This window comes from Urocampus carinirostris, chromosome 8 (genome assembly GCF_059441175.1).
Source record: "Urocampus carinirostris isolate Australia breed hairy pipefish chromosome 8, RoL_Ucar_1.0, whole genome shotgun sequence".
Classification (NCBI taxonomy): domain Eukaryota; kingdom Metazoa; phylum Chordata; class Actinopteri; order Syngnathiformes; family Syngnathidae; genus Urocampus; species Urocampus carinirostris.
This window is the reverse complement of record NC_142356.1, coordinates 39,371,112-39,385,458: the sequence shown is the minus strand read 5'-3', so window position 1 is coordinate 39,385,458 and position 14,347 is coordinate 39,371,112. Positions and strand designations below refer to the sequence as shown.

General features: G+C 40.8%; 1 protein-coding gene across 1 annotated transcript; it reads left to right on the top strand.

Moving 5' to 3' along the window:
* The first annotated feature begins 2,593 nt into the window (after positions 1 to 2,593).
* LOC148361867 (uncharacterized) lies at positions 2,594 to 13,598 on the top strand. The gene is made up of 3 exons (XM_088342943.1): positions 2,594 to 2,629; positions 6,276 to 6,907; positions 13,562 to 13,598. Exons 1-3 carry the CDS (start codon positions 2,594 to 2,596, stop codon positions 13,596 to 13,598), a joined length of 705 nt encoding a protein of 234 aa, XP_088199069.1.
* The last annotated feature ends 749 nt before the right edge of the window (positions 13,599 to 14,347 follow it).

The following is a 14,347-nucleotide window of genomic DNA, read 5'->3' as shown; positions in this document are numbered from 1 at the left end:
ATACTTTTCACACTTCTACACTCTCCTATTACTTCCCCCTCCCCAATCCACTTCATCTTGGTTATCATCCTCCTTGTCCTTCTACTTCTTGGGTTAAAGCAAGGGAACAATTCTTCCCAAAACTCGGAACATACTTACTGTTTACTACTTCTTCACTCTTGTTTATTCTCAGACGCTACCATTCCTATTTCCTGCACCCGTCCTTTTCAGGTTCCAGTTAAGCATAATGCCTCTTTGAACTCAGCTGGGCATTGGTAACACATAGAATTAAGGAGAAGAAGAGGGAAAAGTACGCCAATCTTGTGGCTAAATGTTGCAGGAATGAGTGTAGGGCCCCCTGCGAGCCTATTGAGGTGGGCTGCAGGGGCTTTGCATGCAAGTCCTTATTCTGTGTCCTCATGCTCCTTTGTATTTGTGGACTGCATAGGCGAAGAGCCATCAACGACATCTTGGGAGCAGCTTAAAAGGCATCATGCTGGCTTGGTTGAGGAGGGGGAAGCGTGACGTAGTGCGCTACCTGGACAAAAGTCAGGGGGTTGATCACCCGAGACTGGGTCACCTGGGTGTCTGACTAAGACCCAAAAAACCCAATGACCCTGCTCCCACTGACGATGTGTCCAGGTTACACCCTATAATTGATAAACCCTCTATCTATCCATTTTCTGCACCGCTTATCCTCGGTAGTCGTCAAGGGGGTGCTGTAGCCCATCCCACCTGTCCTCGGGCAGTGGGCAGGGGACACCCTGAACTGGTTGCCAGCCAGCCGCAGGGCACACAGAAACAGACAATTCACTCACTTATTCACACCTAGGGAGAATTTGAAACAGCACATTAACCTCACATGCATGTTTTTGGAATGTGAGAGGAAATCGGACTGCCCACACAGGAAGGCTGGTAGCTAGATTCAAACCCATGACCTTAGAACTGTGCCACAGCTGCCGTGCCGCTGCCGTGCCGCCCATTAACAAACCATATTATTAATAATTTAATTAACTACGCATTTTCAAATAATAAAGTTATTCTTACGCATGCACACAAAGGAAATATTACCTTAAGTCAAGTCATGTTTATTTCATATATCCCTTAATCACATAAAGTCTCAAAGGGCTGTACAGACTACCATTACACTATCCTCTGATCTTAACTCTACCTGAGGGCAAAGAAAAACCCAGCATGGGGAAAATGAAAAGAACTGGAGAAGTCATTGATATGAGGTAATCCTCCTTTCAGGATGACCAGGGTGCAATGGATGTGGCAAGGGCATCAACAGACAATACACAGACATCATCAACATGAAAAATGAATGATAACCGAATGTCCAGTTGATAGCTTTTCAGAACCAGAACAGACACAGGACCCAATCGCGTGACATTCTCACACAAGCTTTTTATTTTATGGAAAATGGGAGTCATGCACAACAGGAAGCCGGTCTGGCATGGGAGGACAGGACGCCAGAGACCGACAAGATCGATAACGAATCAGGGTAACGAAAATAAACAGGAGAAACTAGACGGGAACCAAAACTGGAGAAACTAACCAACAGGACAAGAATAGACGGAAAACAAAACTGGAACCCGAAATTAAACAGTATAAAAATAAACGGGAACCATATCTGACTTAAAATACCAACAGGAAAAGAGTCAGAAGTCACAACCCACGTCTTGTGGGGCAGAAGTTCGTTTGACGGGCAGACACTGAGGCAAGAAAGTGCTGAGCTATATACAAACAGAAAGTCAATATATCAACAAGCCGCAGCTGTGCCACACGGGCAGGGCCAATTGGGCACCATGGCGACCGTGACACACACGGGCAGGGCCAATTGAGCGCCATGATAACCATAACACAGCTACCTGTTCCAAAATCTTGACCAAGGCAGCATGTTCTAGAATCTAGATGAAATCATACATCCGGTCTGAGTGCAAGTACGATGGCTCAAAATGCATGCACCGTGCAAAAAAAAGGCTCATCCTTCTATCTCGGGGACAATAAGAAAAGAGTATGAGATCAACTTTACTCATAAGCTATTAAATATGAGTATGCGTTAAGCCTAGATTGAAACACATCCACTGAGGTTGCAGATCGAATCTCGGATGGGAAAGCATTCCCCAGCCTTGGGCCCGAATGGAGAGCTCTCTCAAATATGCGGATTTCTTCTTGGCCAGCGTTTCCGAGCAAAGGCTGAGCAGGAACATAATTGGGAATTATATCAGAAAGATATAAGGAGGCAACATTTTGTAAAATACCAACAAAATCATAAAATCTGATCTTGAACTGACAGGGAGCCAGTGTAAGTCAGCTAAAATCGGAGTACAGTAGTGTGATCATACTTTCTTGTCCTCGTTAAAAGCTTAGCTTCAGCATTTTGTTTCAGCTGCTAACTGTAGATGCTAAACATTGGGAGACCGGAGGGTACAGTAATCGAGACGCATGAATTATAATCTCAGCATCAGAATGGGACAGCATAGGGCAAATGTTTTCACTGTTGCAAAGATGGAAAAAACTGTTCTTGTAATATTCTTAACATCATAGTTCAGTACTCCGGTAATGACTCATCACAGCTAATTTTTGAACACCAAAAACAGCGTGGTTCATGATGGCCGACAGGTCCAGCATTCACAAAGGTCAAACGGTACCCACACTGATTGGAACTGCTCAGTATGACCCAATACTGGAAGCCCCAACCTTTTAACACAAGCACTCACTGTCAATACCGCCCCCAGTCTCTTCCTCTCCCCTCCCCTCACTCCCATATCGATGTAGCTGCATGATGTGGCACATCGCCCAGTGTTTCTCTGTGATTAAACGCTTGTTGAGTGGGAAATGGATGTCCCACAGCACTCTGCACGCCTCCCATTAACCTCAGCAGTCGTCGGCTCTCTCCTTGAGCACCGATCTAGATTGTAACACTCCCTTCATATGCACGTAAACGACCTAACGCCAATATTTAGGAGATGCTGCTCGATAATCAGAAAACGCCACAGAGAATATTGACCATTTATTCATACCCACTCTTGTAGGAATATGATCTGAAAATGGACGAGAACAAATCCCATTGGAATGACGCACGCAAGGACTGATATGATTTGTGGTCTTGAAAACAATGTGGCTCCATCAGATTTGTCACATTTGTGAAAACAAAACACAATATGATCTGATGCTAAGTGCTTTTATTATTGTTGTTGGTCCTGATGTTTTTTTTGAGAGGCTTTTTGCTTCTGAGATGGAAAGAAGAACGGCTACGGGCAGGAAATAGCAAAGGAAGGAAACATGTGTTGAATCTCATGAATAACATATGAGGTTTATTGTACTTACTTATGAGCAGATTTAACCCCATCAATTCACCCTGTCATTATTATTTACGTAGGTGCATGCCTTGTATACTGTCCATAGTAATGGATGCTGCGATTAATTGTATTAAATGAAAACTTGATGTTAAAAAAATATGTGCATTTGATTAATTGAGGTTCTTAAAGTGTCAACTACAAAATAATTCAGCTGGTAACATGGCCACAGTTTCAAAAATCAAGAGATTATTTGTATACTGTGTTTGTTGAACTGTATCTATTTTTTATGTTTTACTTTGTATGAATTATGTTTTAAACTAATATTTGTGTTTTTTAATTTCAAATTACAACTTGTCATGTTCAATATGTATACTTTTCTCAATTGATCAGCCGTGTAACATTCAACTGTAACATTCTGTAACATGTAACATTCATCCAGATCAGTAGGTGGCAGCAGGTGTCTATGCTTTTTTGCTTGATATTAATTATCTGCTCACGAGGTAGTACGGGGAAATGCATTCAATAACTTATTAGTTTGATGAAGCTGTTTAACATTGCGCAGCAACAAAAAAAAACATTACCGGTAAATTAAATAATCTAAAACTTTTCAACATAATTTAGCTGATATTTAGTTTCTCATTTTTCTCTAAAAATCATGTGTTTATTCATGTGTCTAGAGTAAGGATAAACAAATCTGAAGATGATTGATGAACATTTTGAAACATAAAATAATCGTCATGATTACTGATGCGAGGCACTTGAGCCTGCTCCTTTGGCACCAACTGCCTCAGACACTGATTGGCTCCCTGTCACTTTTCATACCACAGTCTTTCTGTCACCGGTTGTCAGTCCGTCTGCGAACCTCAGCTTATGCTAGGAAGCTTTTCGACCCTGACTCTCTCCTGTTCTGGTTCCTGTCTGTTTCCCGGCTCCGACCCTTTTTCTGATCTCGACCACGATTTTTCTTCCCCCGTCCCTGCTACTGACCTGTTTTTTCCGCTCTCGACACTGACATCACTCGCCACGGTAATACCACTTCCGCACCTGAGCAACCTGCTTCCCGTGACCAGCGATCTACGGATCGTGTGTACTATCCTTTCCCTTCTTCCCCAATAAAACTTGGAGAAACGCACGAAAATTGGTCCTGTCTCCGTTCTGGTCTTGACAATAATAGTAAGTTAGAACACAGTAAAATCTTTTTTTGTTTCACTAGTGGATTTAGGTATTATTGTGCTTTTTCAGCAAAACTACAGCAAAATTATTCACCGAAAAGAATAACCTGTATATGATGTGGCCGCGATCCATTATACCCAGCGACCATTCTTGAGAACAGGGGCCACTAAAGTAATTTTTTCCCCATTTTGGGCCACTGAAGTCTGCCGATCACGTACGCCTAAAATAAACTGCACTGTTTTGGCCACGATCCCCAGTCGATTACCACCTTGTTATGCGTGGCAGCTCCTTTTTTTGTTTTTGCCCTCCAAAATGAACAGCACCCGTGCGTCCGCAATCCATCGTCCTTGATAGACCATTTATGTGAGCTCATTTTAAAAATGGGGGGGCTACTTCGTGGATTTTGATCATATTGCCTAGGGTTATGGTCCCCATTAACCACGATAAACAAGGGATTACAGTAGGATCGATTCAGATTCCTACTATAGCAGAATTCTGGACTGACATTTTTTTTCTCGAACAGTTGAAAAGTTTCAGGTAAGTATCTCGTACGATTGGCGTAAGGTGAGTGCCGCGCACAATTTTTTTACAATCGCGCTGCTGCCGATCGCTGGTGAAGGGCAACCCCTCCCACGGCTGCTAAGACGCTGTTCGGCTTCCGACTGCTCACAAGTGGGTATGGGTTGTTGTAAAGGTTGCTCCCGCTTCCGTAGGCAAGTAGCCCTTCTAGAGGGACGTGTCCGTGAGCTAGAGCAGTTTAAAAGGAAAATGTTAGATGCCGCGGACACCACTGCTAGCGTGGGTTGTAGCGAACCTGCTAGTCCGGTTAGCACTAGCCCTAAACGGCATGATAATCGCGGTGAGCCAATTCAGACACATAATAAGTTCAGCCCCCTAGCTAGTCCTACTCCACCCCAGTCTACTGGCTCCCGCACCCAAATTATAGGTGACTCCATCACCTGTAACATAAAGCTTAGCACCCCAGCCACGGTTATGTGTATTTCTGGGGCTAGAGCATCCGACATTGAGGCTAATTCGAGGGAGCTGACATGCAAATCTAGACACCAGGACAGTTCTAGCTACACTGATATAGTCATTCACGTCGGCTCTAATGATACTAAAATGAGGCAATCTGAGATTACAAAGAAAAATATTGTTAGGACCTGTAATCTCGCCAGCAAGATGAGTCGGCATCGAGTAATTGTCTCTGGCCCCTTGCCTGAGAGAGGCAATGATGAGAGGTTTAGCAGACTAGTCTCGCTAAACCGGTGGCTGGCAAGTTTCTGTAGTCAGCAGGGATTTAGGTATGTTGATAACTGGCCTGCCTTCTGGGGCCGACCTGACCTGCTGAGGAGAGACGGCCTTCACCCTAACTGGAAAGGTGCTCTCACTCTTTCTAAAAATATAGATTACTGTTTAAGCCTTCCATGACAGGGTACACTAGTGCAGGCCAGGTCACAGGTGATTAGTGAACCTGTAACCACGGGTGTGGAGTCTGTAATGCTAGAGCTAACTAGCGCTATGCTAGATTCATGCAATTCACATAGTTTTTGTAGTTTAGAGTGTTCCATTGCCTGCACCACACACCCTGATCTGTACTCTTCTATAGCATCTTCTGTGCTTCTTACCTCTGATTCTTCCTTGTTAGATGAGGAGGGAGACGAAAAAGAAGAAATAACATCATTTTCTACCACTAGTCATCCTGCTACTCCACCTGTCAACAATATTCCTGTGGTCTGGAATTCGGGCCGCATCTGCCGTCATGCAAGGCACAAGACCCGGGACTGGCAGTATAATCCTGTGGAGGTTACCACTAAGGTTGCCAATAAGGTTCAAAACTCGGGAAAGGGTTCAACTCAGTCCACAGTGCTGAAGCTTGGCCTTCTGAATATTAGATCACTAGCCTCCAAAGCTTTACTTGTCAATGACCTTATTAATGAACACAATCTTAACCTTATTGGCCTTTGTGAGACCTGGTTAAAACCAAATGAGTTTGTAGTGTTAAATGAGGCTTCTCCACCTAACTTTGTGAGTTTGCACTTGGCACGACCATGCAAAAAAGTTGCACTTATATCGGAAGGTAAGTTGAAATTTACTCCTGGTACCCCTACTGTTTTTAAAACGTTTGAAGCACTTGTTATGAGGTCCTTAATGTCAACACCAATTTATGTAGTTGTTGTGTATCGCCCACCTAGACCATACTCAATTTTTTTGGATCAATTTTCAGAAATCTTAACAGACTTAGTAACTTATGCGGACAATGTTGTAATTATTGGTGATTTTAATGTTCACATAAACTCCCCATCAAATTCACTTGCAATTGCTTTTAAGTCACAGATTGATACATTTGGTTTCAATCAAATAGTTGATGTGCCCACTCATAAAGATGGGAACACTCTAGATCTTGTTCTGACCCGTGGCGTAGTAGCCTCAAATGTTACAGTGTTAACGTATCCCAATGCCATCTCTGATCACTATCTTGTTAAGTGTGAGGTGTTGTTTAATGTTTACTGTGATAAGGAAAATTTAGGCTTTAGCAGTCGCAATATCCGCCCCACAACGGCATTAAAAGAACTATTACCTATGGTAACTGCAGCCTTCCCTTCGTATACTGGGTCTGTTGACTCACTTACAAACAACTTTAATACTGCTTTGGTTAATGTTCTTGATTCTCTGGCGCCCCAATGGCATACATTTTGACTGAAGAAGCATACACCTTGGTTTACTGAAGAAACCAGGTCACTCAAACAAGGTTGCAGAAAACTTGAACAAAAATGGCGCACTACAAAGCTGGAGGTCTTCCGACTTGCCTGGTGTGACAGCTTTTTCAGCAAGCTGATATAGAGTAGCTCTTGCCTCAGCTAAAGCATCGTTTTTCTCTAAGATTATTTTTAAACATAAGAATAATCAGAAATTTTTGTTTGACACAATGGCGAAACTGACCAGACAACAACTTAACCCAAATAGTTCTACTTATTCTGCTATTGACATTATGGAATTCTTTAATAAAAAGATTCAACTAATCAGGAATGAAATTTTAAAAGAACGCTCTGTAACCTCCTCCTATCTCAAAGATGTGGAGGTGTTAGGTAAGGACCGTGTCGGCGGTTGTTCAGAAACATTCTCCAGTTTCAATGATGTGTCCCTTGATAGTCTAACACAGATGGTCAGTAGGGCCAAACAAACTACTTGCCTGCTTGATCCGTTTCCAATTTCACTGGTAAAGGATCTGTTTAGGATCTTAAGACCATCAGTTTTAAATATTATTAATATATCGCTATCCTCGGGTATAGTTCCTGTAGCCTTCAAGTCTGCCGTCATTAAACCCACGCTTAAGCGACCTAACCTTGACCCAGAAAGCCTAGCTAATTATAGGCCAGTGTCAAATCTGCCATTTTTTGCAAAATTACTTGAAAAGGTCGCTACACAGCAGTTAAATGACTTCATGTCAGAAAATAACCTCTTTGAAACTGTCCAGTCAGCATTTAGGGCAAATCACTCTACTGAGACAGCCCTGGCTAAAGTAACCAATGATCTCCTTTTAGCAATAGATTCCGGTGCCTCATCAATGTTACTGCTGCTGGATCTCAGCGCTGCTTTTGATACTGTCGACCACAACATATTACTGGTTAGTCTAGAATGCATTGGTATCTCAGGAACTGTACTCTCGTGGTTTAGGTCCTACCTGTCAGACAGGATGCAATGTGTTAACTATGGCAATCTGACCTCTAAACAATCTAATGTCCCCTGTGGTGTTCCACAGGGCTCTGTACTTGGCCCCCTTCTTTTTAGTATTTATATGATCCCGCTTGGTGACATTATCCGCAAGTATAATATTAGTTTCCATTGCTATGCAGATGACACTCAACTGTAAGTGCCACTGGAGACAACTGGACAGCAAAGTTGTAGAAATCTGGAGGCTTGCCTTACTGAGATTCAAAGATGGATGTCACTTAATTTTTTGCGCCTTAACCCAGAAAAACTGAAATGTTGATTATTGGTCCAGCTCACTGTCGTGAGTTGTTTTCAAACACTACCTTGAACCTAGACAAATGTAATATCACCCATAGTGACTCGGTCAAAAATCTAGGTGTTATATTTGTTCCTAATCTGTCGTTTCAGTCACACGTGAAAAATATTACTTGAATAGCTTTCTACCACCTCCGTAATATTGCGAAGATTCGTTCGATGCTGTCCCAATCAGATGCAGAGGTTTTAATTCATGCGTTTATTACTTCTCGGCTTGATTACTGTAATGTATTGCTTTCTGGTCTCCCGATGTCTAGCATCAAAAGTTTGCAGCTGGTTCAGAATGCAGCAGCTAGACTTCTGACTAAGACCAAAAAGTTTGAGCATATTACTCCTGTATTGGCCAACTTGCACTTGCTCCCACTTAAGATGTGACTTTAAGGTTCTCTTATTAACATATAAATGTTTGCATGGACTTGCACCCTCTTATCTCTCTGATTTGATTTCCCCCTATGGTCTGCGCTCGGAAAATGCCGGTCTACTGGTGACTCCGAGAGCCAATAAGTCTCTAGGCTTGAGAGCGTTCCTCAATCCGAGCCCCGGTGCTATGGAATGCCCTGCCTCCTTGAGATCTGCAACCTCAATGGAAGTTTTTAAATCAAGGCTTAAGACACACTTCTATTCCAAAGCTTATGATTGATGCCCACCTCATATTCTGTATTGTCCTGTCTTTTTCCGACTGCCTACCTGGTGGTGATACGAAGGAGAAGGACGATTTGAGATGAGTCAGCGGACCAGCGTTTGACCTGAAGCATGTGAACGCCTGCATGGACCAGCTGGCAGAGATGGGAAGCTACCTTGTGGCCGTCATAGACTTTCTGGACTAGTTTACAGGCTGGGGGCGTCGCTGCTGTCATGCACTTTCCGGACAAATTTTCAACATGTTACCTAGTGTTTACTATGTTTGTGTACTGTAATGCTAAATGTAATTCACCCTGGTCATCCTGAAAGGGGGATACCACTTGTGAGGTCCCTTCTTAATGTTTCAAGGGGCGGCAGTAGCACATGTAGTTACATGTCAAAGTATCCTTGGGTAAGACACTGAACCCCTAGTACCCCCAATAAGCAGGTTAGTGTCTTACATGGCTGCAATACAAGGCCGCTATTGGGAAATGTGGAGCACATTGTAAAGCGCTTTGGGAAGTCATTGACTTGAAAAGCGCTATATAAATGCAAATCATTTCATTTAATTTCTATTTCCTCACGCTGAGGTTTTGAGTTGTTCCTTGCCCGCATGTTGGTTTAAGATCAGGTAATTATGTCATTGTAATTCTGTGCAGTCCTTTGAGACATTTTTGTGATTAAGGGCTATATAAATAAATTTGACTTGACTTGACTATTACCTCTTGAGCCACAGTGACCAAAAACTATAAGAAATAGTTAATCCTGTATTGTCAATTTAGGCTACATGATAGTTTAAATAATGAAAACACAACAACATGAAACTATTGCTGGGAGATTTCTTTTAATTATAAAAAAGTGTCCCTTTTTTTGATAAAAGGTTGAGAGTCAATGGCCAAAAGTGCTGCAAAAATTGTACAAGCAAAGTTTTTAATCTCTCTCTGCACACATATAAAAACAATTGTTTATTTATTGGCTTCTAGCGATACAAAGCAAAATTGTTGGACAAAATTAATTTGATTGTGCGTTCTGCTCATGTTTCATAAGCTCTGAAACTCGTTACTAAGCGGAGTTCTCAACCTGGTATCAACTTAGGGCCACAAGCTTGAGAGCATGGGGCCATCACAACTAATAACAGAATGAATGCTGTTGAAATGTTGAACAAATTTAAAAACAGACGGATGTTTCATCTATATGACCCTTTGCAGACTCGAGACCTAACCACGTAACGACACCATGAAGGACGGCAGTAAACCGTAGTCAACAGTGGGTATGGCAAGTAAACAGTACACAACAACAACAGAAGCTATACAATTCAACACCATTGCCAGTGTCTGAAACTCATGACAAAAAGTTACCGGACACCAGGGCAGACAACTCTGAACAGTTGCCTGCCCAGCCATAAAGCTGCCTGCCCCATTTTTCAAAACTTGAAACACAATAAGACAACTAATCGCAAAAAAAAACCATTGTTGCAAATTATTAAGGATTGATAATCAGAATATATAACAGAACAAAATTTTTAAATTAAGTTTATTATAAATCTACTTAAAACTTATAACATATACAACTTAGCATGTATATGACATCACTGTTTACCATCTGCCATCAGTATGTACCTGCATCTACTCATCTTCATTCATGCAATGTTTGCATTGCGTCGTCTTCCACAAGCCACGTGAACTCCTCTTTCCACGATGCTTTTAATGTACGTTACGTTTTGTAGCATCATAATTTTTTTTAGCTTCTTTTGAATCTTTCTTCTGGGGCTGAGGTTTTGGCTTGATTTCTAACCACTTATCAATTTTTCTTGTGTTCTCTGTGCATCTACTTTGGAAAATCATATGCAAATGAACGACGTCATAATGTTCGAGAAAGTCCGGAAGCACGAAGTTATTCGATGGAGGCTTCCGTTTGTCTGCCGAATATGCAAATTGCCAAACGAACCGAAATTTCCAAACTGAACCCTTTTTTTTTTCCTTGATAAAGTTGTCGGCCCCCCAGGCGGACGGGCGGAGACGTTTTGTAAGTTGTACGCCTGACGCAAAAGATGCACGCCCCCGGCATCCGGGCAGACGTTATTTCAGACACTGCCATTGCTAATGACCAGTCAAACGAATATTGTGCAGCTGCTGGAAATATATCAAGCGTACCTTGTAAAAAATGTTCTCTGCAAATCCTAGAATATTTGAAAGCTGCCTGTGTTGTGCCTAAGCACAACACCAATCCCTCTGTTTGTTTGCAGATATACATCGCCGTCTCCTGTTTCATCAAAAGGGATAAAATTCTAAATCGGGCTTAAAACCTTGCCACTGCACAGCAATACATTTCCATTATAAAAAGCACTAGGTATATTCTTCTGTCATCGTCATTGATAGTTGTTTCAACTCAAATGCTCATTCAAATGCTGTCTGTCAGAGTGCTCCTTGCCATCCGTCATGGCTCTCATTCTGCCAGAGATGCCATCGAGACGTCACCTGCTAAAAGTCAATAGTAATGCAGCCCCATATTTATTTTTAAATATTTTTATGTCACTGTATTGTACTGTGAAAAATTATTAGAGGTAACAGATTTTACGAAGCATGACTGGACAATTTTCACAAAAAAACAATAGTACAGAAAACATAAATCAACCACCTCATCCTCAAAAAACAATTTTTTTTCACATATATTTTAATGATTTTTCTGCATAGTGCATGCTGCACCAGGTGAGTACAGAGCCCAAGGTCATATTCAACAAAAGACTCCATCTTTACTACATCAATGTTTGTTCAGCATGACTCACATTGCATGCTGATCCCAGTTGTGATGATTTAAGTATATAAACAACACAGTAAAATGACATTTCTTTTTTTGCGATCCTAACAGTGTCCCACTGTCTGAGATGATGTCAATAACATAAAAAAGCCCCACATGGAAAACTAATTAAAATAAAACATTAACAAGAGACAGATTGTTCTCAATTTGCACCACTCGCTTTTTCTTGAGATTTTTGCCAATTACAATTTCATTGATCAAAATAGAATATTATTAATTCAGTTCAGAGTATTATATTTTAATAGAATGTACAATATATTTTAGAGTTTATACATAAGAAACTTAAAATTAGGCATGGGCAAGTATCAATAAATGTATCAGAATCCATGCAGATACCAGACTTTTGAAGGTATCGTTACTCGGGATAGTCCCTGATTCAATTTTTGGGAATATTATCGTGGCCATTTTACATTCAGAAAACTGAAATGAAAGGGAGGGTTGACATCCATAAAAAAATCAATATTTAAGGTCTCTTTTATGGTAGAACGTATTTTAAAAATAAATCTCAAATTTTTTGGAACTGATAGTATCTGGTAGTATTGGATTTATGTATCTGTATCAATGACTATTCAAGATTTAGGTGTCAGTTCTTAAAATGTGGTACTGTATTGAACATCCCAAGTCAAAGGGAAAGTGTGTATTATTTGCCCAGTAGATGTTGCTGTATGGCAGGGGTCGGGAACCTATGGCTCGCGAGCCATATATGGCTCTTTCTATGAGTATCTGTGGCTCAGAGACAAATTTGATTGCATGCAAAATTTCTCCATCTTGTTTAAAACCGATTGTCTATCCTATTCAGGTACACGTAAAGCCAAACCAAAGCCAAATGTGAAGGAAACACTTCGCAGTATATATAGGGCACGTTTTTCACTACAATTTACAGTCAAGGTGTCACACAAAAAAAAGGGGAAAAAAAACTCGTTTTGGGTGTACAACGCTAAAGAATCCTTTATTTAAAAGTTCACTATATAATCTGTGTTCAGTGTTCAGATACTTTATGATGAATCCACAGAACTGTAAATACGCCAAAACACCGGAAGAGAACTTAGTCATTTGATTGGGTGAGTGGGAGGGATGGGTGGAGCTATGCAAAAAGTACAAGCATTCCCTCCCATCTCTCGCCAAAGGTAAGCACATAAGGCTCCCTATTCTCAGAATGTTGTGACGTTTTTACAAAATAAATGCTTGCATCTGGTTTTGAAACCAATATGTATGAAAAAAAAGGGTCAAAAGGAGTTTAACCGATCTTGAGTAATTGCAAGAAAGAGACAAGTTTAAAGTGGTCTGTTTGTTGAATTTGGGACAGGGGCTCTGGCATTATTCTCTTTTCATAATTTTTATCAAATCATCAAAAATAAATGTGCTGAAGACTAAGCTTTTGTCTGGGGCGCGGGTTTAGCAATTTAGTAAATTTGTCTCATAATATATGGTGTGGCTCTTTCCCAAAATAAAATTAATATTTTTTGCTTTTATGGCTCTTTGAGTCAAAAAGGTTCCCGAACCCTGCTGTATGGTGTAGTTCCACATAAAATAAGTGCTAAAAAGCACAAGGAAGAATGAAAAACGGCAGAGACTCAAAGCACCATTATACATTACATTTTTTCGCCATGCCTTTTGATGTTTATGTGTACCCCTAGCAGCATGATGCCGGACGATTATATCAGCTCCATTTAGGTGAGGCTCTTGTTGTGCAAAATAAAAGTTAATTTCTCGATACGAGTATTGAAAAAAAGGCACGTTTATTTGAAAGTTCATGTATTTTGCTTATTTTTTGTAAATCAACATTGTTTTTTTGTTAACAAATGAAGTTTGATAAAAGATATGTTAAATACTCTTAAAGCAGGCCATTTCTTACTTTAACCGTTTTCATGCTACACTAACATAAACAAAAACGGAACCTGTGACGTGACTTTCAAGCCATGCCCCGAACAGCTCTTAAAAGTAATATAAAAACAGATAGGTGCAGTAGAAAATAAAGCATAAGAGCTTTTTGAACCCACTTGTGCATTACTAACACATACTTAATAGACAAAATTTTAAATTTTCAACGTTTTAGGATCACCTCGTACGACTAACCCTACCATTAAAGTTTAAATTATACTGAATTTAAAAAAAAAAAAACAGTCACTTACCTCAAACCAAAACAGCATTAAAATATTGTTTTGATATTGTTATTATTAAGTGTTATTATCAAGATTGTCTATGGTATACAGTACATTTTTTTAATATATGTCTTTATGGGGCGCACGGCAGTTGAGTTGTAAGAACATCTGCGGCACAGTTCTGAAGTAATGGGGTCAAATCCAGCTACCAGGCTTCCTGTGCAGAGTTTGCATGTTCTCCTTGTGCTTGCTCGGGTTTTCTGCGGGCACTCCGGTTTCCTCCCACATTCCAAAGACATGAACTGGCTGGTCCAAATTGTC

Bases quoted from the DNA above. Each gene is read 5' to 3' on its own strand.
- LOC148361867 (XM_088342943.1), top strand. From the start codon at position 2,594: ATGGCCGACAGGTCCAGCATTCACAAAGGTCAAACG. The intron at 2,630-6,275 runs GTACCCACACTG...GTTACCACTAAG, and splicing joins GCATTCACAAAGGTCAAACG to GTTGCCAATAAGGTTCAAAA. The intron at 6,908-13,561 runs GTATCCCAATGC...GTGTACCCCTAG, and splicing joins TCAAATGTTACAGTGTTAAC to CAGCATGATGCCGGACGATT.